At 36.2% G+C, this 26,170-nt stretch overlaps 2 protein-coding genes across 4 annotated transcripts in view; one reads left to right on the top strand and one right to left on the bottom strand.

Annotated features, from left to right (window-relative positions):
• Gopc (golgi associated PDZ and coiled-coil motif containing) overlaps nucleotides 1–1,858 on the bottom strand; it is a 42,015-nt gene extending 40,157 nt beyond the window's left edge. For both annotated transcript variants that reach the window (XM_026394068.2, XM_026394069.2), the window contains exon 1: nucleotides 1,361–1,858. In XM_026394068.2, coding sequence (XP_026249853.1) covers nucleotides 1,361–1,648 — 288 coding nt within the window. In that variant the 5' untranslated portion in view covers nucleotides 1,649–1,858. The remainder of the gene's footprint in view (nucleotides 1–1,360) is intronic.
• Nucleotides 1,859–2,019: 161 nt separating this feature from the next.
• On the top strand, nucleotides 2,020–25,051 carry LOC113186599 (nephrocan-like). Of its 2 annotated transcripts, XM_026394084.2 has the most exons (4): nucleotides 2,020–2,205; nucleotides 10,810–10,957; nucleotides 17,108–18,009; nucleotides 24,351–25,051. In XM_026394084.2, exons 1-4 carry the CDS (start codon nucleotides 2,042–2,044, stop codon nucleotides 24,796–24,798), a joined length of 1,662 nt encoding a protein of 553 aa, XP_026249869.1. In that variant the 5' UTR covers nucleotides 2,020–2,041; the 3' UTR covers nucleotides 24,799–25,051. The 2 variants fall into 2 exon arrangements, with proteins under 2 accessions (XP_026249869.1, XP_077658168.1); XM_077802042.1 differs by lacking the exon at nucleotides 2,020–2,205 and having other exon boundaries at nucleotides 10,769–10,957.
• The last annotated feature ends 1,119 nt before the right edge of the window (nucleotides 25,052–26,170 follow it).

The raw sequence follows: 26,170 nt of genomic DNA, 5'->3' as shown, positions 1-26,170 counted from the left end.
AAGAAAAAACTACTCTTGATCTTTGTTCTTTAAAGCTAAAGTATTATTTCTAGAAATCATCAAATGCAATTCAATATCTGATAAAATGACTACCTTCTAGAATTTATCACTAATTTATCACTACGAGACATATTAATTTACCCATAATAAGTGACTACCTTCATATCAGCACTTTAGTTCCAACCTTTTCCAAAGGGATGGAAGAAATAAACAGTCCTCTCAGTGAAAAAGGCCACAAAATCAGGGCTAAGTAATCTAGCTAATCGGTGGTTAATTATACATTTTTCACAGATACTAAAGAAGAACACTGACCACTATGCCAGGAGAGTGTGTGTATCTGACATACATATTAATTTGGATACAATGGACATTCTCAATTAATTACAACTAGTAGAAATGATAATTTTTCTTAAGAAAGCCAATGCTCAAAGAGCTTTGCACAACACTGATTATCCCATTTTTATGTGCGTTAAAACGGAAAAATTCTCTTATTTAAATTGCCTAGTTGAAAAATGCTCTTTATGTAATAATGTTAATTAATCATGATTACTAAATATTGTAATAATGGCCTAATTTAATTTTCTGCACAATGTGGTAGGATTTTTTGTTGTCTGTTTTGTAATCACCAATACTCCACCCACATTCACACCCAGAGACTAAAGCAAATTATCATTCTTTAAATACTCTCAAATATAAAGCCAGACTTCAGGAAATACAGTATGAACACATAAGCCTCAATGTTAGAAGTTATTTGAATAATTACAAGGATCTCTGTAAATATCTGCTTGTCATTTAAGAACCAACTGTGGACGTCAACCAAGAAAGACAACGACACTGTTCAATATATATCCATTGAATTTTCCTAAAAGCTTTGATCAGGTCCCCCTAAATAGTTCATGCATGTCTCTGAGTGCAATCACACACGTTGATCTGGGATAGTTAAAAATGAAAATGATCAAGGTTCTGCTTGTCTAAAAATACACCAATCTGGTTTATCAATGTAAAAGCAAATCTGCAAAACTCAAATGTCAAATGGTGGGCTAAGGTATCATAACAGAGAATCTGATAGGTTCCTTAAGATAATACCAAAAGGGAGTCTAATCCTTCTCTCCTGGGAGAGATACTTAAGAAGGTGGATGACAGGACTCCGCGACACCCACACGTCGGTCACATCGTTTTCTCCCCCAACCTCACCTCACTCTCTCCTTCACACATATACACTCACTCTCCCATCACATTCGATGCCCAAGTGCCCCAGTGGGCAGTTTTCTAGGGTCGTTTCACTGGTGCGTTAAATGGGATCTAACGCCCCCCAGTAGCCTGGGATTGAATGCCATCGCTGCCAGCCCCCAGGACTCACCTCTAGCTTGTGATTGATTTGGGACACAGTCTGGGCTTTGTGGCAAAGCTGCGCGAAGCAGGAGCTCAAGCTGGTCATCTTCTGTCGCCCCTCATAAGTGATGTCCGCTTGGTCAGGATCGATCTCTCCCAGAAGCAGATCCACATCCACAAAGGCCTTGTCGAACTCCTTCTCCAGCACCTCCAGCCACCGGAACATGGATACCCCGCCGGGAGAGACCCCAACAGCGCAGGAGGCGCCCCCTGGGCCCCCTCCGGCTCCTGCCGGGCATGGGCCGCCCGCCGACATGGCGCCGTCTAAGGCCTCCCCAGACTGCTGCTGACCCTCGTCAGCCACACACCACGCGAGGGGAACTGCTGGGACTACCTGGACCCCAGCGCGCGAACACACGGGGTTCCGTCAGTCCCTCCTTTCCTCTCGCGCCGCTAACGCCGGCAATGCAGTCCCACGGTGGCAGAAGCAGCGAGGACAGGGCAGCTGCGGCCGCACACGGAAGACTCGGGCTGTCCCACCTCCCGGCCCGCCCCCGCTGCGCATGCGTAGAGAAGAGCCGGGCGGGCGGAGACCGGAGGGACGAAGTGGGCGGAGCCGAGATGCGACCTTGGCCTATGACAGGATTCGGCCCGGGACCAGTCTGTCAGCGGCCATATTGACAACTGATTCCCAGAGAAACGGAGGAGCATGGTGTCTGCTTCCAAGTTGGAAAGACCTGAAGGAGAGAACCGTGTCCACGTCGCAGAAACGAATGGCTTTCGCCAGTTTGACTTCACAGTGGGCGGGAGCGGTTCCAAAGCCTCCTGGGAAAGTTGCTGCAGTGGCGTCCAGGGGCAGAAAAGGGAGAACAGGCAAGGGCGGTGTGAGCATGCGCTGAGAGCCACGTTTTACCTTTTCCATTCCAGTTCCTGTTTAGGGTGGGGTGGGTGGATATCCAGGCTCTTCTTGGCAAGTCGCGTTCTACATTCCAGTTAGGACTTCCTAAAGCTGCCTGTTGAAGCTGGCTCACCAGGTTTTGCTGATTAAAGAGTCAGACAGGCCTAGGTTGAAGTTTTTACACCCCATCATGTAGTGTCCTCCACACCTAAGTTGTATTATTTAACCTGTAATCCTAGTTTCCAAAATTTATTTCATTCAGCACAAAGGTAAAATGTTCAGCTTCGTTGCTTGGCAGATGGTATTAATCTTATTACACCATCGGTTACACATTTCTAAAGCAACTACTTTACATGGCGTAATCATTTTTAAAACAATTATTTTTTAATGTTCCCATTAGTGACATTTCAGAAAAACAAATGTATGTGGACAAAGAGGAAACACTTGGAAATGATATTGGCCAAATTATTATATTTTGTGCGTGCAAGACTATGTAACAACAAAATCCACCATTATGTTTACAATGCACCAATAAAATACGGAAAAAATTATGAAGATTCATATATTCATAAATATATTGAATACAGACCCCAGTTGAGGCATTAAGGACACAAAAACTAATGAAACATGACCTTTACTCAAACTGAGCTCAGGCTAGTGAGGGTAGCTCTCACAACGACAACTTTAAATTTTGCATGCATTTAGGAGCATGGAGCAACTGCTCTTTGCATTCCACCTACTCTCTCTCTCTCTCAACCCTCTTACAGTCCAAGAGTACAAAGTGTTGGAAAGGGAAGGAGAAACCAGTCTGATTAGAGTAGGCTGGTAGAAATTGTCTTTCCTGCATTGCCTAGGGGAGTATTTAGGGACTGAGTACAGAATCTTCTGTGATCCATTCTTGGGACAGACCCTTCTATAATTAATCATCAACCAAAGCTTGTACTGTGTGCCCCTCGCCAACGCAGCACCAAAGAGAAACAAGAAATCATAGCTTCAGTTTGCACTTTGATTACTTCAGCTGCTGGTTAGCATCAAGCAATAAACTTCTTTGGCTTCAGCAAACTTCGTTTAGCAAAACTAACCATAAGATCCTTTCCTTGAGCTTCACACAGGTCTTAATACACTAGAAACAATATAAAATTAAATTTTACATCTCACCCCGTTTTCTTCCAAAATTATCTTTATTTTCATCTGCAGTGTTTGCAAGAATCATTGCTAGAGGTACCAGACTCCCCACTTTCTCTACACTTAGCAGTGCATTTTCAGGAACTTGAAGTAAAAAGTTAAAAATTTGTGGGAAAGGGAGGGAAATTAAAGGGAACCTTAATAATAACAACTTTCAATCATTGGGTATGTAATATGTGTTAGGCATTGTCCTAAATGCTTTACTTTGATCCTCACAAAATCCTGTCAGGTGGATATCATCACTTTTTTAATAGATGAATCACAGACTGCTTAAGTATCTTGGTAAGGTCACACAGCAAGAAAGTTCAGTCTAGGAAATTTTTACTCTAAAATCTTTGCTGTTAACCATGGGATACAGAGAACTGAGGGAATCCATTTCTTCTTGCATAAGTTTCCAGTATAATAAATTAGCAAGTGAGTTCCAAAAGATTTTTTCAAAAAATTTCTTCCCAGTTATAAGCTATATACAAATCTAATAACATATAAGAAATATTAATAAAGAGTAATTGCAGGGCTGGGGATGTGGCTCAAGCGGTAGCGCGCTTGCCTGGCATGCGTGCGGCCCGGGTTCGATCCTCAGCACCACATACAAACAAAGATGTTGTGTCCGTTGAAAACTAAAAAATAAATATTAAAAAATTCTCTCTCTCTCTCCTCTCTCACTCTCTCTTTAAAAAAAAAAAAAAGTAATTGGATACCCATTTTCTATTACTCATGGCTCTCTGTAGTTTATATAGCCCACACTTGAATATAATCTTTAATTTCCAACTATATTGTGTGGGTGCAGCTGAGCTACACTTTAAGTATTTATGTGTCCAGTGCTCTGATGGTTGACGCATACCCCTATTTTCAGAATTGCAGAACCCAACTCCACTTCTGTTACAATCTCACAAGTCACACCCTCTGTGTTGAAAAATAATTTCTTGTCATTATCCTTTCTGCGTAGCAGCTGCTGTATTCTTCTGTGTTTGCCGTCTTGTTACTACATGACCATTTCAAATGTTCATGAGATGCTTTAATATAATTTTTTGCCCACAGAAATTGTGGTTTTGCAATTCTGCAAGTCACAGCAGAACATAGAAATGGAAAAGAGGGCTTGGTATTCAAGTGCTGCCATCTGTTGTCAGTGTACTCTATCTACATTTATTGTCTTCACCTTAGAAACTTGGAATTGTACTTAATCTCTGTACTTGTGTAATTTGATTTCCAACAGATTAAAAAAAATCTTGACACTTATATTTGTAGTTGGAGTGGCATAAACTTCCAAAAACTGTTTCATAAATTATGCTTTTGTGATTTAAAACAATCTAATATAACTAAAATATGACAATCTTATCCCTACACAGTTTTGCCATTAAAAACAAATAGGACCTGGCATGGTGGCTAATGCCACCAACCACTCAGGAGGCTGAGGCAGAAGGATTGCAGGTTCAAAGCCAGCCTTAGCAATTTAGTGAGACTGTAAGCAACCTAGTGAGACCCTGTCTCAAAAATAAAAAATAAAAAGGGCTAGGTTGTGGCTCGGTGGTTAAGCACCTTTGAGTTCAATCCCTGGCACCAGGAAAAATTTTTAAAAGGAACAAATAGGGTAGGAGACTGAGGAAAATGAGGAAATAGAGAAGATACTTAAAGTTTCTTTGATGGGTGTTGGTCATTAGTTGTGAAATATAAAGATACTTGTAGAGCACCATTAACTTCAAAGACACCATAAACAACATATACCCACCTTGGACAGGAGAGGGAGACTATCAATTTATTCACCTCTTCTATGTTCCAGGTTCTTTGCTAAGCTTCACTTGTTTCAATTAATTTCCAGTAACTCTAAAAGACAAAGGAAAAGCAGTTATTAAGTGTTATTGGTGGTTATAAAAAGATGTATGATGAATGACTATAGTCAAGAAAATCCACTGCCACTTTACTTGAACAATGTGGGACAATCTTGGAATATTATGCTTATATGTATTATTTATATTTATTAAATTTATTATTTATGTTTGCAAACAATTTGAAATAATCATGCTAAAGAAGTAAATTTGAGTGTTCTAAAGTGATTTATTATCCTCATTCTCCTTGTTATTTTTAATATAATGGGATAATTGTTTGTTCCCTGGTTTATAAAACTTGAGAATTTTCGTGGAATGATTTAAGAGTAGCTTAGATACCTTCTTACTTCTCATGTGAAGCTATGGACTACATCACTATTTAGTTTTTTGCAAATATCTGCTGTAGCAATTGTCATATTCTTTTGGAGCCCCATAAACTACAAGCCCCTTACTTATCTGTATCTTGCTTATCTTGGAACCTTAGGTGCTAACACAGGATCTGGAATGTAGCAGGAATGTTATAACTGTGGAATAACTTCAGTAATGAGATTTTCCAGCAATATATGTAGGAAATTCTACAGTCGCTTTTTAAGACATACTTTAGATACATGCTAGAGAACATAGCAATGTAGACTTTGATATTGTCTTGGGGGTTAGGGATATCTATAAAATACTCATCAATTTCTAAAATTCAAGGAATATTTTTCTCAACCAAAAAAAGATGGCTTACTTTAACAATGATCTGGCTTATTTGACTAACAAGTCAAATATAATTTAGATATCAAAAATTATTTTACCTATTTCATAGTTAAAACAGATACTACATTTTGTATGGTATAGTCAAACCTAAAAACAAAACTATTTTAATCCCTGTTACTACAGTTGTATTACTTTACAAGATTAAAGATAGACTCTAAATGCTTTTCCACTGTTGCTTGATCTACATTCACATTTATCCTTTCCCACAGCTCCAGGTTTGATTCAGCATTATTGAGAAACACCTTTTATCAACAACGATATTAAAGTTTACTACTTATTGATTCTTCTTCTTTCACCTACTGCCAAGTCTTTGTTTATTTCTCAGATTGTCAGACTTTACAGATCAAACACATACACCCCCCACTAGCCTTTGTCAATTATGGTTTTTATAGATTAGTCCTACAAAGACCTCCCAAACAGGTTAATTCTAAGCCCTCTCAACATTAATTATCTTTTCTTTGCACTTTTATAAAAAAAATATATAAGAATAAATTATCTGGTTAGAATTTGTATAGTCTTCTAAATTAGCAAGTTAGAAAAATTATAGTGAAACAGTTACACAAAAAGTCATGCCACAACAGTTGTTGGAAATATATTTGTTTTGTCTCTAGTTGGTTGTAACTTACTAAAAATTTGTTTGGTTTTTGTGGCCTTGGCGAGCAGAGTGAATGAAGGCAAAAAGACTTGTCTAATGAAAATTTGTCACTACATATGGGGACTGTCTATATTTGAACTCCCTTCCTCTGTGTAGGGAATTTCCTACCTTGTGTATCTCCTTGGTAGGAGATAGAGCCCTTCCATAATGAACAGGAAATGTAAATCCCTTTCCCAGCTCTGTGACAGCTGGACCAAGGCTCAGCTAACTAGAATCATCTACCTGAAGTTTTAACATGGAGTTAATGAAGTAGGGATCAGGAGAATTATCCTTGATAGGGAGTAGAGAGGAAAGTGGAGATAGAGACATCCAATTTAATCAGTTCTACTAATGAGGGTTTTCAATTTCTGGTTATGGTAGAGACTGGGTGACCAATGTTCTGTCCTAGCAGTAGCAATGGTATCCTCACTTAACTGAGGTGCAATTTTGCTTGTGATTCAGCTATGTAGACTTACTTTTATTCTTGCCCATTACCAAATCTGGTTCCCAGAATTTCCCACAATCCCATGTACTACACAGTTTTCACCCAGTATTTCCTTTTATGCTTAATTGACCAAAATTTGTTTTTCTTGCAATCAATAAGCCAAATTGATACAACTATAGTTTCTTCTTTTTGCCCATGGATTTGACAAGCCTTGGACCATTTCATCTTTTCCTTTCTGTAAAATGGAAATTATTTCCCTTGTTTTTATCTGTGTTTGATAAGAGATAGAAATGAAGCTTAGTGGGTTTAAGTAGTAGAAGCATTTATTTTTCTGTTTTACTTTAAACTTACACTTTTCATGCAACATGTTCCAGAATAAGCAAATACCTTTAAGAAGAATCATCTGTACTTTATTCACTATTTTTTCTTTTATCTGAGGGAGGATTTAATTTTTTAAAGCCTTCTGTTTAGCTTTTCACTGATCCGTTTTATTGTCAGAATCATGAGCTGGTGATTCTAGTCTCAGGTCAGGAAGAATTTGAATTAGTCACTTTCCTTCCTGGAATCAAATTTCCTATTGACAGTAGGAAAGAAGGTATTGATTTGGATGGTCTCTAAGGTTCCTGTCAGTGCTAACATTCTATGAAACTAATAAAAATTCATCAACATCCAGAAAAAAAAGTTAAATCTTCCTTGTAAGAACAACAGGAATATCCCTTAAAAATTTGAGATTTCTGCAGATTTTTTAAAATTCTAGTATAATATACTTTCACTAATAGCTCCCAAAATACTACTACACATGAGATATTAGGTAGCTTCAAGTTTTAGGCCAATTATTTCTTGCCTTCTTTTGCTTTTAATAAACAAGGAAAAGTCAATATCTATTTCGTAGAGGTATATGCATTGTGCTCATCTCAGTTTCTTAACAATGGCACTATTTCAAAAATATTTGTTAGGGGGGCTATCCTATGCATTTAAGGGTGTTTCAGCACCCCTGGAGAACAACAGAATGACTCCCCTTCACTTACGTTTTTTATGACAATCAAAACTGTTTCTAGGGAAAGTGGGAGAATAAAGTCCAAGAAAACCTTGGTTTAAGAATCTGAACTGAGAATCCAGTTCAAATTCAAATTCAAAGCATACTGCTTGAAAGTGCTATCTTTCTTGTATTGAAAGATTAAACTTAGATTCTGGGCTAATTTTGAACAGAGTTGCTGGTTGATTCACTGAATTTCCATGCTTGAGAAAGACATCCATGTTCTTTTATTTGCCTTCTTACCCAAAGAAACCAAATAAAAATGGATCAGATTAGGTTTTGTTAAAACTCTTAGAGGAATGAATTGCATGCTTTATGCTTTTAAGCTCAAGAGCTAGAAGCCTGAACTTTATACCCTTGGCCCTTAATCAGCATGTGAAACTCCAAAAATCAGCAGAAAGTAAGCTAGAAGCTGAGCAATAGTGGCAGCTTCTATAGCTTACTTCCTAGTACAGTAAACAGGCAAAGGAGCCTGTCAACTTTAGAGCAGATACAACAAAATATGCAAGTCCTTCAAGAACTCAGGCTGCACGTCTATACTATATTTTCTCTGCAGTTTATAGTGTCAATAAAACTTTTCCTTCTTCCTGAAAAAAAAAAAAAGGCTGAATTCTCAACCTAAATAAAGAGGTGCAATCTGGGAAACAGACAGTTCTTTTATCCATCAGAGAATTCCCAAAATTTGTTTGATCAATGTTATTTACATTTTCAATAGCAAAATTGGGAAACAACCTAAAAATCTAACAGTTAAAATTAAATTAAAAATTAAAATAGTCTTTTAAAAAATTTTTTTTAGTTGTCAATGAACTTTCTTTTATTTATTTATATGCGGTGCTGAGAATAGAACCCAGTGCCACACACAGGCTAGGCAATCACTCTACCACTGAGCCACAATCCCAGCCCCTGGACAATTGTCTTGATGGAGAATTATTTAGACATTCAAGTTTATGAAGACTATAAAAATAACACGAAAAATATTATAAATGAGTGTCCACAATCTGATTAGATAAAGCTATTCATAGTTTAATATTAGAAATAATGCCAAAATTATAATAAAGCTAACAGAATTACCATAAAAATAAGAAAAAATTATACAGTATAAGGCTCAAAGAGAATCCAATTGTCACCAACAAAGAATAGAAAATAGAACTCACTGCTATGCTACATAACAAAAACTTGTTGTCATTGACAGCAGATGAGAGGATAAGATTTTACAGGCACTTTATTTCATGTAACTTGTGAATATGCCTTTTTAGCAACACACAAAAACATATTCAGAGACTGGCATAGAAAAGAAATACAAATAGAATGTTTGCCTTTGGACAAGAGTAAAGGTATTATTTTTTCTTCCTTGCCATTTTTTCCAAATTTTCTTTTATTAAGCATTATTTGATACTTGAAAATTCTAAAAATTAAAAGAATTATGCGATAAAGAGTAATTTAAAACAAGATTGTAGAAAGTCAGACTATTGACAGAAAAGAAACATCATTACCACTCCATTTCTTTGATAGTTAAAGGAAAAAGCATCAGAAAGAGGGAGTAGACAAGTTTTGGGGGAAAAAACACATAAAACTTTACTTTAGAAATGAAATGAATTGATTATCACATCAAAGAAACTTTGGCTTTAAATGACAATTGTAGTAGTGGTTGAATAGAAGACTAAAGAAGTTTTTCAATGCTAAAAAGCACTTTGTTTCTTTGGAACAACCAGCTGAGGCTCATTAACAGGAAGACATTTAGTTCTTTTGTTTAAGGGGTTCTTTACATAATCTTTTGCTTAAAATGCTTTTTTTAAAAAACAATTTTTTTAAAGCAACTATTAAAATGCTTTCCAAAAGTCTCAGCAGGTATACTGGGAGGAAGACAAAAAGCCACAACAAAGAAGTGCCCAACCAAGTGAACTTTCCCCTCTGCAGTAAGCTGAGGTTTCAGGACTGACAAATTACTTTGAAGAAACTAGAGACCCATTCTACCATTATTACAAATAAAGCTAGTAGAACTATTTTGATGTTTTGTTCTTAACATGGTCAACAATATTTTTGAATGACAAAGGTATTTCTAAAATATCATGTTTGGTTGGCTTAAATGATAGATGAATGAAATAAATTATCTGTGTCCCTAAATAGTTCTCCATTGTACCCCACTGATTCGTCTAGCAATAAAATGTTACTGAAACAACAATAACAAATGTAAAACCTGCCTATTTTCCCTTCCTAGTTAATGTGAGAAGAAAACACCTGCCAGTTTCACTCCTACAAAAATGGTTTTAATATAGGGTCACAGAAAATTCAAAGGTTTTATGGCCCACTATAAAATAGCTCTTTGTCTTCTCCCACTAATCCCCTAGTGTCACTTTTAACAAAACAAGGAAACTACAGATAATAGAGGTGTTTGCAGATTAGCCTTCCAAGCCATAAATAACACAGGGTTTTGCTCACCTACAAATATTAAGGCAGCTTATCAATGTTTAAGCCCCTTCCTCTTTGTAATGGTTGCTAACATTTTAACCCGGACAATTTGAGAATTTTTTTCTTTCCTGTCTTCTTACATTGACAGAGTACACATTCATAAGATTCTATGATCAGATTTCAGGGTATAAAGAGTGAGACATCACCTAAACTCCCACCTGCTACCTGAGAGCCCCTGACTTGGAAGATGCATCTGCTTTCTGCTCTTCTTGTTTTGTTCTCTCTTAGTGACGGTTTCAGTCCTAACTGTCCAGGAAGATGCAGCTGTGATTCTGAGCAGTCGGTGCAATGCTACAGAGTGATGGAGGTGCCATCAGGTATTCCTTCCACCACCAAGAGACTCTACATCAGCCATAGCAAAATCCAGCACCTCCAGGTAACTATGTCATTCTACACTCAAGTTGCTGAAGTTTTATTTTGTGAGACAGTGTGTTGGGTGAGTGTGGAGTTGTTAAATTTGATTTAAATATCATAATTTAGAAGCCCTAGTTACCAAGTTAGGGCAGTTGTACTAGCTTCTTGTCTGTTGTATATTACTGAGATGGCATATGCCTCTGGGTATTTCTTTTTAGAAAAAAAAAACATAGGGAAAAAAACAGAATCTGCAATTAGTAATATTTTATTTCAATTTTTGAAAAAAATTAAACTATGTTATTGCAAAGTAAAAGAAAAGAAGGGCCTATTTCTTAACAAAAAGAGCATATTGTCACTTTATATCCCTAGGGTTAAGAATAAGTCCTTCCAAGGTAAAACATTTTATTTTATGCTATGCATGGCAGATGACAGAGCATCATAAGGCTATCAGGATGAACTCAGTATATCAGAAAAATTCACATAAACGCACATACCAGTCAAGTATCAGTGTCTTTGTGGAAACTAATACAGAGGAAATATATTTTTGTTGTGTCAAGTTATCTGCATATCTCATTCTATGTTCTTTTAATTATGACTTTTACTTTTATGCTCACCTATCCAGAGGACACTGTAAAGAGTGCTATAGATTTTTCTAACTTTTACAACATGAAGGAACTTTTATGTTTGATCTTTGCTTTTTTTGAAAGGCATCAACAGACTAGGGTTCTCATCCTAGCTTTCTCAGTAATTAGAAAATCTTTGGGCCTCGCTTCTTACCTTTATAAAGTGAAAAGGCTGAATTAAGTAAGTGATTTCAGGCCTCTCCTAGATAGAAAATTCTGTGACTCTCTTGAGTTTCCCTTTCCTCTTTGCTGCTTCTCCCTCACAGAACCATCCTAAGAAAATACCTCTTAATTAACCAGGTACAGAGAGGTGGCAGGTGGATATATCTTCCCATCAAATAGAGACAATCCCATTCTGCATTTGGTTAAAAAATTTTCATGTAGGTATCAGAATTTTATATAAGTGCCGTGGTATTTATGTCCAGGCTCAATAGGCATTGTTGCCTAGTTTCCAGTACAATAGTACATAAAGCCAGAATGAGTCTGACCCTTTAAGGTCTAAGCATTTAAGCAAGACACCTGGTTAAGTGGTTACACATTTCTACTTGAGCTAACTAAGCCTAATAATGATTCTACTCTGCCACTTTGTAGCCCATAAGATGAAATAATACCTCTCATCAAAATCAGATTGTCATTGACTTAGTTTCCTTAAACCATGGCATTGCTACTCCTCTGACTTTACCCTACTTGTCTCTTGGAAGGACAGTTCACATCAGAAAGACTAATGAAAGACAGAATTATTTTGTTAAGGAAGTAAAAAGCCTTGAGCAATGAAACTTCTCTTTTGAAAATGCTCGGGTTTTAAATGACCATATTTTTCTTGTTTTTGGTGAATACAATGTATATCCTGTTTATTTGGTTTGAACTTACAGAATTAAGTGCCTTTATTTACAGGGAAAAAGTGCCTTAAAATTTGAATCTTCAAGATTAATAAAAATTAGATATAATTATGTTTATATTAATAAATATATATCACATTTTAAAATACTTATATGACATTCCTATAAATCAACTATGTTTGGGACTAATGCTGTGTTTGAGGCTGAATATAAAATATTAAAAATTCATGGTTTCTGCCCTCAGGAAAGGAGAGATTTTATTTACACAGTTATCTGCAAAATTCCCACTTCTTTGAGGTGCATGCCATTGGGCGATAATAGTCTTTCTTGTTCTTTTGTTTTATACTGTGCCTCTGGTCCCTTTCGTGTAGCTGGTAGTCCCCCGCTTCCCCCGCCCCCCCATCCTAAGTCCTGCATCTTCTTGGTCACCTTTTTTTTTTTCAAGTTAGATACAGTCTTTTTACTTTCCCCCCTTTATTTTTATTTATTTATTTACTTATTTTTTTTGTGGTTCTGAGGATCGAACTCAGGGCCTCCCTCATGTGAAGCAAGCCCTCTACCACTGAGCTACAGTCCCAGCAACTTTAATGTCCATGTGCATGGCTGGTCCAATGTCCCAGTCTCACACTTCCTTGAAATCATAAAAACAAGTATCTACCTGTATTTCAACTTTATTTCAGCCATCCTGATTTTATCACTTAGTCATATCATAATCATGTATCATACTTCTCTACCGAGAAGATCTTGAATTTGGTCATTATCTCCTTGTCTTTAAGCTGTCAATTATCATTGTACCTTGTAAAGACTTCTTACCCTTACACTTGCTCTCCCAGATAATCAGTGTATTTCTTTTCTCGCTTCTTTCCCTACTATTTTCCTCTCTGCATTTCACAATTAGTTATCTCAACACCTATCCAGCAAGGCCTCAGTCTTATTTATTCTTATTTTCACTCTAATTTACTTATTATTTATAAATTCACTCATGTCTGGTTTCTATCTATTCCACATAGTTAAACTATTCTAAAGCATGATTGCTCACTTCTATTTTCCAGAAATTCTTACTTTTTTGCCTTCTGTGATACCACACTTTTATTCCTTTCTTATATGTCTTTTCTACTATTTTGTAGGTTTCCTTTCCTCTAATTCTCCTCCCTTTTTTGGAGTATCTTCAAGGAATCTCAATCCTCAGCCATTCTTTTTCTTCTTACATCACCTCTGCTTAGGTGACCTCATTGTATCCAAGTGACAATGGCTCCCATAATTGAATTTCTAATGCAGACTTCCCATGTTTCGGATTTATCCAGATGCCCACTGGACTTCTTAGATATATGAGAAGGATCTCAAAACCACATGTCCCAAACTGAATTCAGTCTTTTCCTCTAAGTTTGTGATCTTTTGTGACTCACTTCTTTTACTTAGCATGTCCTCAGGGTTCATCCATGTTGTAGCACTTATCAGCCTTTCCTTCCACTTTAAGGCTTACTGGATTCCATTATATGTATATACTAAATGTCATTTATTCATTCATCAGCTACTGGACACTTGAATTGTTTCTTCTTTTTTGCTATTATGAGTGATGTTGCTATGAATATTCATATTTCAGTCTACCCAAGCCACTCCTATTTTGAGGCATGCAGGCTTAGCTCAGTTCTTTGTGTCCACACATGCAAAACATAACTAAATTTACCTCATTATTACCATTCACACAAGGCAAAGGACATTTTCTCTTCAAAGGCAGAGGACAAATGCAAATGTAGTTTGCACTTGCAGACAGTATTGTCAGACAATTAAAATGATTCTATTTACATCTTTTATGAAAGAGGAGGAACTGCATCTAATTTCTCCTTGGTAAAACACACATAAACAGTTTATAACAAGTAGTGGGATTATGAATTATTTTTATTTTCTTCCCATATTTTTCCAGGATTTTAAGATGGTTTTTACAGAACAAACGTTCAATTCCAACTTTATTTTACAAACTCTTCACTGGCTTGGTTTACACAGGTCTGAGGCCAGGTCTCTGTGGGTATGTGGCACATTGGATCTATAAGGATACCAAGAAGGGTGTGTGGCCCTCTACTGCTTAGAGTAGGGCCTGCACTGAATTGAAACTAGAAACAAAGCCTTTTGTGGGAAAGCCAGCAGGAGCAACCTTGTGCTCTACTTCACATTACTTGCCTTGTTTTTTAAAGCAACATTGAATAAGCTGTCAGCAGCTCCAAGGTTAGCTCTAGGGCAAAAGCTTCTCTTTTCACATCTGGTGAATACAGCATTGCTGAGGCCATGGAAATTAAAAACATTAGGTCTGGCAGATTCTTCCACCCATTAATAGCTCTGCAAACCCCATAGGAAAGTTGAAAATCAGTGGGTATCTTCCTCGCTGTTTGTGACACAAGACTTTATATTCTTGCTAGCAGGATGTATTTGGATGGGTGATTTCACTTTCTTAAGCCTTAGTTTCTCTGAAAAAGCAATAATAATGCTACGTGTATATATAGGGCTTTATAAAGATTAAACTTTGTAAATGCTTAGAAAATGGTAGCCATTTTAATAATAATAATTAAAACTAATATTTATTGAATCTGACAAAAAAGAAAATGAACATGTTTTCTTTACTTAAAGGGAAAAAGCTAGCTACTAGATTCAGGTTAAAAATATGAAGTCTAGTTTTGATTCCCCTTAGTTTCTAAACATCATAAATAGAAAGGCAAACAAACAGAAATTTTGACGTCACACTTTAGTTCCAAAATAAATTGCCTGTCCAGATTCCTGTCATCTCTCAGACTTACCACATAGTCAGCAATCTTTCAGAGTTTGCTGTCATTTGGATACAAGTGGAAGTATTAGTAACACCAGGTTCTTCTTTTGGGATTTCAGCAGTCCAAGAAGTAAAGATCCATGACTACAGCTACTTCTGAATTCACGTGACAGAATGGAACATTTCAGAATGGAACCCAGATTAAAGATCTCTTGAATTTTAAGCAGATCATTTAACTTTTTGTGGCCTGAAATCTACTGCTGAAATGGTAGACTTAGACTTATTAGTTGATAAAATATTTGCTTTTTGAAAACTTTGTGATTTGTGTTCAGATCTTGAGTCTTTTTAAAAAAAAAACATTAATTTTAGGTCAAATGCAATAGAAAATGAAATGGTGACACCAAGAATGAAAAACCTTTAGAGTCACATAGACCTTATTCAGTTCTTGACTCTTTCATTTCCTAATACCCTTATCAGGAAGCTAGTGTTGAGGAGAGCAAACTTGCAACATTATCAGAAGATTGATGATAACATATAAAAAAGCACTTGAGGGCTTAGGAATATAGCTCAGTGGTAGAGAGTTGGCCTGGCCTGCAAACAAAAACAGAAGCACTTGGCATTGTACATACTCAACAAATGCAAGAATAAAATTGCAAGCATTTGGGGAATAGACAAATTAATACAACTGATTAATTCTTAAGAGAATGTCAAATATTGGCAGCATATATAATGCAAGGCAGCTGCCAAAAAATTAAGAGTAAAAACTTCCATTAATGGAAATGTTAATCCCATCCATTTTTGGGATTTTTCTAAAAGAATAATATACTAGAAGATGCTTATGTACCATAATACACATCATATGTCTTTCCACAATATAGATACCTATAATAAATGTGATACAAAATGAACTCACTTTGAAGGTCATACATTGGTATTATAAAAGGGCTCAACTGCATAGTTATATCAAATATTTAGAGACTATCGATAGTAAAATTCATAAAATTGTACACTGAAATTTTCAACTAAATCAAATTCTACAGAAGATTGAAAATTTTGTAAATATTTAGCAACCTGAAGAAAACTTTTAGCAATTCTTTCTGTTTAAATACAACCATACTCTTACAACCAAATACAAATGATTGTATCATTGAAGAAAAAAGATAGATGTTAAGTTAGGAGGTTGGCAGACGTGGACAGATGGAGGAACTTGCAAAACATGAGGGAATATATCAGAATTAGTAATTATGTAAATTCTTGGAGAAGAATAGCATTAGTTCTGGAATATTTGGATGAATGAAGCTTTCTAGAGATGGTGGAAGATTCATTTTTAATTGGCAAAGTGCAAACCGTGGATAGGAAACAGGTAAGCTCATTTTTCAAATTATAATATAGCTGAAAATGTTTCTCAGGTAAGTGTATCTTACTGAAAGTGGAATCTAGAACATTTGAAAGTTTTACTTTTATTTTTTTTAAAGGGAAAACATTTTTAAAATGTCATAATTTCAAAAGTCCAAGCAACTCAAATATTCTTGTAGTCTTACAAAGAATTACAAACTGTTAATAGTTTGGTGAAAGACTTATAGATTGTTCGATTTCTGGCTATGATAAGATAATGCAACAAAAGAACACTCTAGTGCACAATAGATAATTGTGCAATTTGTAAATACCTCTGCCTAGAAGCAAATTTGTGGGTTCAGAGAATACACAGTAAGAATTGGCCAATATTATATGTCTAAAGTGTGTGAAACAAAAATTTTTAATATCTTAAATGGATGTTAGAAATCATAAATAAAAGTAGTCAGGATCTAAGTATCAGCCCTTTTCCAAGAGGTCATTTTAAATAGAACCTGAAAGGAAATCTGGAGTATCATTAGCATCATAACAATAATTTATAAGGAATTTTTTCACTACAATCTTGTTTTCTCCCCTTCCTTGCCCCATATCTTTTGTAGCAATCTAACTTCACCAGAATGTTGGCTCTGGAAGATTTTATTCTTCTGGCCAGTGGAACAGAGTCTGTAGAAAATGACACCTTCAAAATTCTGAATACCTTGAAGACCTTAGAACTCTGGAAAAATAAGTTAAGACGAGTCCCCCGTGCTCTCCCAGCCAGTCTCGAAGTGTTAAAACTAAATGATAACTCAATATATGTCCTACATGGATCAGATTTTGAAGGACTGAAGAAATTGAAAGTCCTTGAACTTAAAAATAACCTGATCTCCTCCCTGTCTCCCAGCGTGCTCTCCTCCCTTGTCAGTTTGCAAAGTTTGATGGTGGATGATAACAATATAGAGTCTGTAACTGGACCCTTCATTCTTCCCCATCTGAAACACATGAGCATGGAGAATAATAAGCTACATCTTATATCAGGTGGCTTCTTTACTTCTCTGCAGTCTTTGCAGTTTCTCAGTTTCAGTGGTAATTTTCTAACTAAAATTCCTATTAATTTACCCAAATCCTTGCTATCTTTAAAGATGGAGAGAAACCAGCTCAAAGTGGTTAGGTTTCAAGATATGAAACACTTGGAGAGCCTTTCCCATCTTTACCTGTCAGAGAACCTCCTCTCTTCCATTGATGGGGCACAGATCCTTGCCAATTTAACTACTCTTGAGATATCCCAAAACCAACTTCAAACACTGCCCTTCCGACTACCAGTAAGGCTACAGAAGCTTGACTGTAGCAACAATCTGATCCAGAAGGTTACAGCACAAGACTTTCAGGACCTTCCAGACTTGAAACATCTGTTTCTGGACAATAACGTTGTCAGCTTATTTGAAGCTGGGGCCCTTCAGAAGTGTTCTCAGCTGTCCAACCTGGCCCTGGAGCAGAACCTGCTGTTGTCTATACCTTTAAGGTAAGTGAGTGCTATCATTTATTGTAACTACTATGAGCATTTTCCAAAGATTGGGACATAGCAGCATATTGTACAAACAACAGAATGAGTCAGCAAACATAACAAAGGCTTAGGGATAGAAATTTTAAGCGGAGGTTTAGAATCTCCAGCCTTCAAACTGAATCCAATACTAACTTAATTTATCTCCTATGTAGGACAAGATTCCAACTGTCGATATCTATAGAAACATAATGTGATGATATTGTAAAAATCATCAAGACTTCTAAGTATGTGGTATAGATAACCAACAGGCAGGCAGAACATGCATGAGTGGCTACTAGCAAGGATACCAGGAAAAATTGAGGGGGCATAGACATTAAAATTTATATTTTTAAAATCATTTATGTAGTAGTTATGGAGAAAAATCAAAACTTTACAGTGTAATTCTGTATTTGTTTTGAATAATTTATTGAGGAGCATCATATTCTCAGTGCTCTGACCTTTAAAGGGCTTAAGCTGGCTCTGCTTATTTCCTCATGTGTCTGTATGAGTGAGGGAGTCCATCTGTGATGGTCTTACTTTCTGTTTTTGGCTATCTCGTTAGCTCTTTTTTTTCTCTATTCTTTCCTTTCTCCTCCCTCCCTTTCCCTCTCCCCTTCCTCATCCTTCTCTTTTCCTGTTTTGAAAACTTACCACATGTCAAGTACCAGGTACTTGGAACACAAATGTAATAAAAGAGATAAAATTTGCAATTCTGTACAGTTTAAATTCTAACAGAGGAAGACTGACAATAAAAGTAATATATAAGTAAAGTATATAACATTTAGACCATGTTGATATTATAGTTATAACAACAAAAAAGACACAAATATACCAGGTCTGCCGAGTAGAAGGTGGAGTGGCTGGTTGCCATTTTAATTAGGGTAAGCACAGTAATCCTTATGAAAAGGTAAGATTTCAGCAAAGACTTGGAAGAGGTGAGGGATTTAGCCATGAAGTATTTTTGGAGAAAAGTGTCTTAAATAGAAGAACAGCCAACACTAGCCTCTAAAGCAAGAACAAGCCTAATACTTGCTATTTAAATAATTTATTTAGTAGCCTTATTTTATATTACTGAATGGTCCTACTTTAAGAAAAAAATGTATATAAAAATAAAAATCCATAAATCAGGATAAGAGGTAACTATGTCACATAAAGATATGACAGCAGGCTGTGACAGCCATGGGCAAAATGGTATAGTCAATGGACTTTTCTACTCAGTGACTTTTAGAAAGGATTTAGTTAACTAATCCTGCTAAATTTAATGAGTAAAAATATCTTAATTATATACTCCTATGAGAGTATTTGTGTGTTTATAAGGGACTGGAGAAAACATAATGCTTTTATTCAGTGGAGTATATAATAAAATTGCAAACGTCAACTAGCCATAGTTCTCAAATCTGACTTCACAATATAATTATCTAGAAAAGCATAAAAAAGTATACTCATATATAACCAGGCCTTAGTTCAAACCAGTTAAGTCAGCTGCTCCAGGGTTGGGACCCAGGCATCGGTATTTTTGAAAAGCTCCTCAAATAAATTTAATTTGCAGCTGGGATTGAGAACCACTCAGCAACGATGGAGCTTGGGAGGTGAGAGTGGGATTTTCATGAAGTTTAATTTAAGCAACACAACTGTATGTTCCATCAAGGAACTTGGCCACGTAAGATAACAGAATTCCTGTGATTTTTAAGCACGTCCCAGCATTATCACCCCCACTCCATGACTTTTCTTTATACTAGAAAGTGAGAATTATCCAGAAAAGGTTCTCTGTGGTTTTCCTCTGATAAAGAACAAAAACATAACAATATTAATTCCCTATATTTGAGTTTAAACATTTTTATTTATGACCTTTAAACAGCACACCTTTTCTATTTATTTTCATGCTTCTTATTCATACGTAAAATCTGTACTATAAAATTCAGTTGTCTATACATAGTAACCTGCTCCTATTACAATAGGATTTTCATGAGCTCCTTCTTTTTCTTATCATCCTCCATTCTACAATTCATCTAGAACGTAATAGTACATGATTTGGAGTGCACACATACTCAAAAAACATAAATAAATTTTGTGTTTATATTCACCTCAATAATAGTAAATGATATCTAGCATTTATTACATGCTTGCTAAAATCAGCAATGAAGTTGCTATAAATACATTTGCTATTCTTTGTACTCTATACAACAATCCTATAAAAGTAAGTTCATTGTTTGACCTATTATTTTACAGATTAGGACACTAAGACTTAGAGGTAATAAGAAACCTGTTGAAATTCATTATCATAAGAGAGCCATGCCATTAACACAGGATACATTTTTGTCTTTCTACAATGTCAGAATTTATTGAATAACAATAAATTCACAAGCTACATCACTTCCACTGGTTGTAATTCACTGAATACTCATGGGTCACTTAGTCCCAAGAGCTGGCAATCAATAGGTTCTTTATTCCAATCTTAATTTTATCATCTCTAACACTCAAGTCACAAATTACAATACTTTACATAATGATAAATAGCTTATGGAAGGGCTAAGAAAGGGTTAAGACAGCTACAGGATTTTAAAAGCCACACTGAAAGCAAAGACAGTAGATTCAAATGCAAAGAGTCACTGCAGGTAGTCAGATAAAATTAGGAACCAAAGAATTCTTTCAGGATGCAGAGCTGACAAGACTCACAGAACTTATTCTAGGCCAGTGTCTGGATGGAAGGCAATTTGGAAAGAGGTTATGCAAGTAGGGAGATGGAGCCAAGCTGAAGTCTCAGGATAAAGTCAGTAGTTTGTGTTGTCTGCCAGCGTCATAAAGTGTTCACCAGATGGTCTGATGACCAGTCAGTCTGTGCCACCATATCACCATCTTAGTTCTCTCTCCTTTCATGTGTTTTTTTTTGTTGTTGTTGTTTGTTTGTTTTTTTGTTTTTTTTTTTGTTGTTGTTGTTGTAGGTGGATACAATATCTTTATTTTTATTTATTTATTTTTATGTGGTGCTGAGGATTGAACCCAGGGCCTCACGAGTGCAAGGCAAGCACTCTACCACTGAGCTACAATCCCAGACCCTTTCATGTGTTTTAGATGAGGGTTTTGCATTATTTGTGTGTGGTTTCCTTGACCTGGGTTTGATATACTCATGGTTCCATATGCCTCTGATTTAATTTGACAGGTTCACAGGTTGTCTTTTTTTTTTTTTTTATGAGCACAATTCACTTATTTATTAGTTTTTGTCTTATGATTGTGCTATTCTGATGGTGGCTGTTTACTTGTACAAACAGGGATTAGTGGATTTTGCATCAGCATTTGTACTCAAGATGGAATAACTAATAGCAAAGTACTGCTTTGTAAAATGGAGTAACTAAGAGCAAGGCACAGCTTGCTCTCCATGCACATCCTTAATAAATGGATTTAAACACAGTCATTTAACTCCAGACCCAGGGAGATTTAGCCAACTCATGATCCCACCTTTGTGATTTACTCTACTGTCAACAATACTATACTACTTAGAATACCCAAGATACAGGCTTCACTTTTTGCTGCTTCACCTCTCACCAATCTGCATCTTAGTGAACAAGGAGAAGTAACATCATGTCTTTTTTATTCTCCCTTCAGTTAATTCAAATTTAGAATAGCTTTTCACAACATAAGGCAGTTAGCATTTAATCTTATTTACACATAAGCACCATCTACTGGCAAAACCCAAAGAATATATGATGGTATTTCTAGAGGCACGTTTACCTTCAAATCACATCAATCTTTTAATATGAATCAGATTTACATAGACAAATTATATTGAAGCAAAAAGTAACTGTCAAACATTTATAAAACCAGGATAATTAGTATTTTTTCTTATGATGTCATTTTGGCTGTAACTTCACTAGAAACATGAAAGAGGGAAAAAGGGAAGAAAGACGGAAGGAAAGAAAGAAAGGGAGATGCCTAAAAACATGTACAATTTCTGCAAACAGCCAGAACTGAATAATCGTATTTATTTAAAAGAAAATATGGCTTGTTAATTTTTATTAGCTAACATTTGTATGTGACTTCTGTGTACTGAGCACTTTCATCTGTTAGGGTGGAAAACCAGAAGCTTCGAGAACATAAATAACTTACCTAAAGCCACATACTGGTAAATAAAATGACCCAAGTTAGAATGCAAGTCTTAATAAGTAGGTATTTTTGACTCTGGTTTATTACACCATTTTTCCCCAATTAGGCCCTGTTGTCCTCTGCAATGTTAGTAGAGTCTTAGTCACTGTTGCAACTAAAGTCTATGAATAGTTCATCTTTCCTTAGGGAAGTAACAAAATAAAACTATGAATAAGAGATTTTCCCATATACTTTTGTGGAGACTCACCTTTTATAAATTGGTATATGAGTAAAGTTGTATTTTCTTGAAGATTAACTTTAATACTGAATTTAATGCTCAAACCACTAAGTATAAAATATTTTTCCCTGGTAAATTAATCTACCTTGTTAGGTAAATTTTATCCCACCTAAGAAGATGACATTTTAAATAATTAAGGCTTTAAATAGAGTCATGTGTCACAAAACAATGATTCTATTAAAGATACACTGTGTATACCACAATGGTCCCATAAGATGATGTCATCCAGTAATATTGTAGTTGTGATGTTTGCACAAATGAAATCATCTAATGCCACATTTCATACGATGTATCCCGCTATCATTAAGTGTTGTGTGACTGTACTAAAAAAGCATAAATGCTTTTGTGTGTTGAGGTACTGTGTAGTTCAGGATATGAGTACAAATATAAAACGACCGATTTAATTAAAAAAGAAAAGAAAACCCAAGATCAAAATTTAGGCTAACTGCCAATAATTTAGACTAACTGAGAACACTTTTAGGAATGATATTCATAAAAGAATAATACTATAATAAGCAAAGGTAGTACTATCATAGAATATGGTTAAACTTGTTTGCTTTCTCTCTTCCATATAGCAATAATATAACTGGGTCTGCCATAAGTTTCTGAATACTATATACATGAAGGTCCACCTATATGTTCAAACTATATGCAAATAATGTAACAGAAAGAGTCTCTAGTTCATTCTGATTTTGAAAAGATTTTTTATCAATAGACATTAGCATGACATTTGTCAAGCTGATATCCAAAGTATTAGAAAAAATTTTCCTCCTGATTATTATAAATAAACAGCTGATCAAGGTTGGAAACTTAGTGTGCCAAAATTAATTTATTTTTTAAATTATAATTGCTATAATTGCTCAATCAGAACCATGTCTAGACATAAGAACATAATCTGTTTTCACATATTTGGGGTCATTCGACTATATATTTTTCTACTTAATATCATAGAATTTTTTTCTTTTTTCCCTTTTCTCTCTTTTTTCTCAAGTACTGCTATAGACTCCCTCATGCATCTTAATTTAGTGTGTCATAATCATGTGCAGTTGCTAGTCCCTTTTGATGTTCCCATTATCCCAAATTTGGCAGCGGGAGTCCTTCCAAGTGGTTCCTGTGTTTGTGACACATGACTCATTTGATTTTTTTTTTTTAATTGAACTCAGGGGCCCTCACCCACTGAGCCACATCTCCAGCTCTATTCTGTTGCTCAGTGCCTTGCTGTTACTGAGGCTGGCTTTGAACTTGTGATCCTCCTGCCTCAGCTTCCCACGCCAGTGGCATGTGCCGCCATGCCCCACTCAGTTGATTTTTAAAAGTTGTGTTAAAATACACCTAACATAAAATTTACCATCTTAATCATTTTCATCTTATAAATCAAAACCTTAAAGAGCTTTATGATTAGGAACCAGAAAAATCAGGGGGTTAAAAAATAAGACCTATGACCTGAGGTGCCTGGTAGCTCTAGTAGCTTTCCAGGCATGGTGCTCCACCCTGTCTTGGTCTTCTTGGGAACAACCTCCCATCATGCTGAATTGTCTTCCAGGGCCTGTTCCTATGGGGCCAGTCACAGGGCCAGCCCTGTCTCTCTAGTCACATATTATAAATGCAAGGAAGCTAAGAATACAATTTTTCTTGATGATTTAGGTTTTAATTTTGTTTTCATTGTGTCTGACAAGATACAGTTATGATGGTTCCACAATTGTTATTTTAATAAATAAATTAAATTTAGGTTTTAAAAAAAAAGTAAGACCTATGAAAAAGAGTTAAAGACCTATAGGATCAGGCAAGTTGGTGCTTATATTTAACTTTCTAACATAAAGCTTGTGTCCTAACTTGATAAGAATTGTACCGAAGAGGCAGGTGATGCTCAGTTTCTGATGCCTTGATGGTTGTGGAATGATGGTTGTGGTCTCCTCTCCCATCCTGTCTTCATACTTTGCAGGCTCCCCAAAACCTTAGCCAGGCTGGACCTAAAAGGCAATGCCATCCAGGATATTGCTGAGAGGGAGCTCAAGGATCTCAAGCAGCTTCAGGTTCTAAACCTGAGGAACAACAAGATCTCTGCCTTAGACCTCAAAGCCTTGGAGGGTCTGCCTCGCCTCAGGCACTTGTACCTGGATGGAAATCCGTGGAACTGCACCTGTACTCTCCTAAGAGCCAGGGAGATACTGAAGGCCAAGGGCACAGATGTGAAGGGAGGACGGTGTGCAGCCCCAGCAGAACAACAAGGGGAAAGCTGGATGTCTTCCAAGAAGATTATGAAGCAATGTGAGCAGCACTTATACTTGACCGAGAAAAGCAAAGAGGTCAAAAAGAAACCAAAACCGGAAGAGTCCTCCAGCATCAAACTCATCATGGACGATGATGATTACGATTATGAAATAGATTAAGTATGAGCTTTGTTTACTGCTTAGAAAACAATTTTCAATATTTAATCTCTTAAGCAGAAATATACTAGACTTTAGATATAAAAGCTTCTCTTTTGTAAGTAGTTTTTGTTTTCATTTTTTTAAAAACAAAATGGGAATGAGGGTTAAGATAAGTTGAGGTGGGGAGTAAAGTAGTAGAAAAAAAATAGTAACAGGTTGTTTTCCACTTTAAAAGTAATTTGTTTATGTTTTATTCTGAAACCTAGGCAAATAATAATGTTAAATAAAATCTTACGTAGCTAACTTCCTGCAAATAGAGTATTTTATCAAGTAAGTTATGATTGGTATGATAGGTCTACACTGTAAGCTGGGTACTACAGGTTTTTTGGCTATATGCAATAAAAATGACCTCTGATTGACTTAAGCATAAAAGAACTTACTGGAAGGATTTGGGGTAGGTAAATCCAAAGAAAACCTGAAAAGCAAAGCAAGGACATTGCGTTAGTCATTGTCACTATGACAAAATACCAAAGATAAACTGCTTATAAGAAGGAAAGTTTTATTTTGGCTTATGGCTTCAGAGGTTTTCATCCATGGTAGTTTGGCCTATTGCTTTGGGCCCATGTTAGAAAAATACATCATAATGCAAGCACACAGTAGACAAGGCCTGTTCACCTCCAGGCAGCCGGGAAGCAAAGAGAGAGAGACAGAGGCCAAGGTCCCAATATTTCCTCCATTGGCATGTCCCAGTGACCTAATTTCCTCCAACGAGGCCCCACCTTTTAAAGGTTCCACCACCTCCTAATAATGCCACAGGGTGGGAACCAATCCTTTAACACATAGGCCTTTGGGGAAATTTCAGATCAGAACTGCCCCAGGGCTTCTTGCAGAAGGATGTAATGGAGAGACCCATAGCTTCTTCAAGAGCTTTCCTGCTACAGAATGAAGTATCTCCCACTCTTTTCGGGGTCTGCTTCCCTCCTTTTCAAGATTACTGTCCTCAGAGGGAGCAGAGAATCGGCCTAGCCTGACTCACATGTGTTCGTGCCTCTTGGCTAGGTGACAGAAAATCTTGTTTGACAGTTTCACCAAGACCAAAGGGAAACCAGAAAGGGAAATGCAACTGGTACCTTAGAAAATACCACAGGTGTTCCAAAAGGGCTTTCCAAAAAAGAGTTGTGCTTTCATTTATATTGTTTCCCTGAGTTAACCACAGTCCCCACAATGCCTTCCTTTTGATCCATGGCATGCTTTGTAATAGAGGTATGGCTGTAGAAAAACATTTTTCTTTCAATCTACTTATGATTATTAGAAACTATAACCAAAATTAGTTTATGTTCTCATTAGTTAAGATTCACCTACTGCAACACTTAACAAAGTTTTCCATCAAAAT

The sequence above is a fragment of the Urocitellus parryii genome, chromosome 8, assembly GCF_045843805.1.
Source record: "Urocitellus parryii isolate mUroPar1 chromosome 8, mUroPar1.hap1, whole genome shotgun sequence".
Classification (NCBI taxonomy): Eukaryota; Metazoa; Chordata; class Mammalia; order Rodentia; family Sciuridae; genus Urocitellus; species Urocitellus parryii.
The sequence above is the reverse complement of the archived record's forward strand: the minus strand, read 5'-3'. Positions and strand labels throughout refer to the sequence as shown.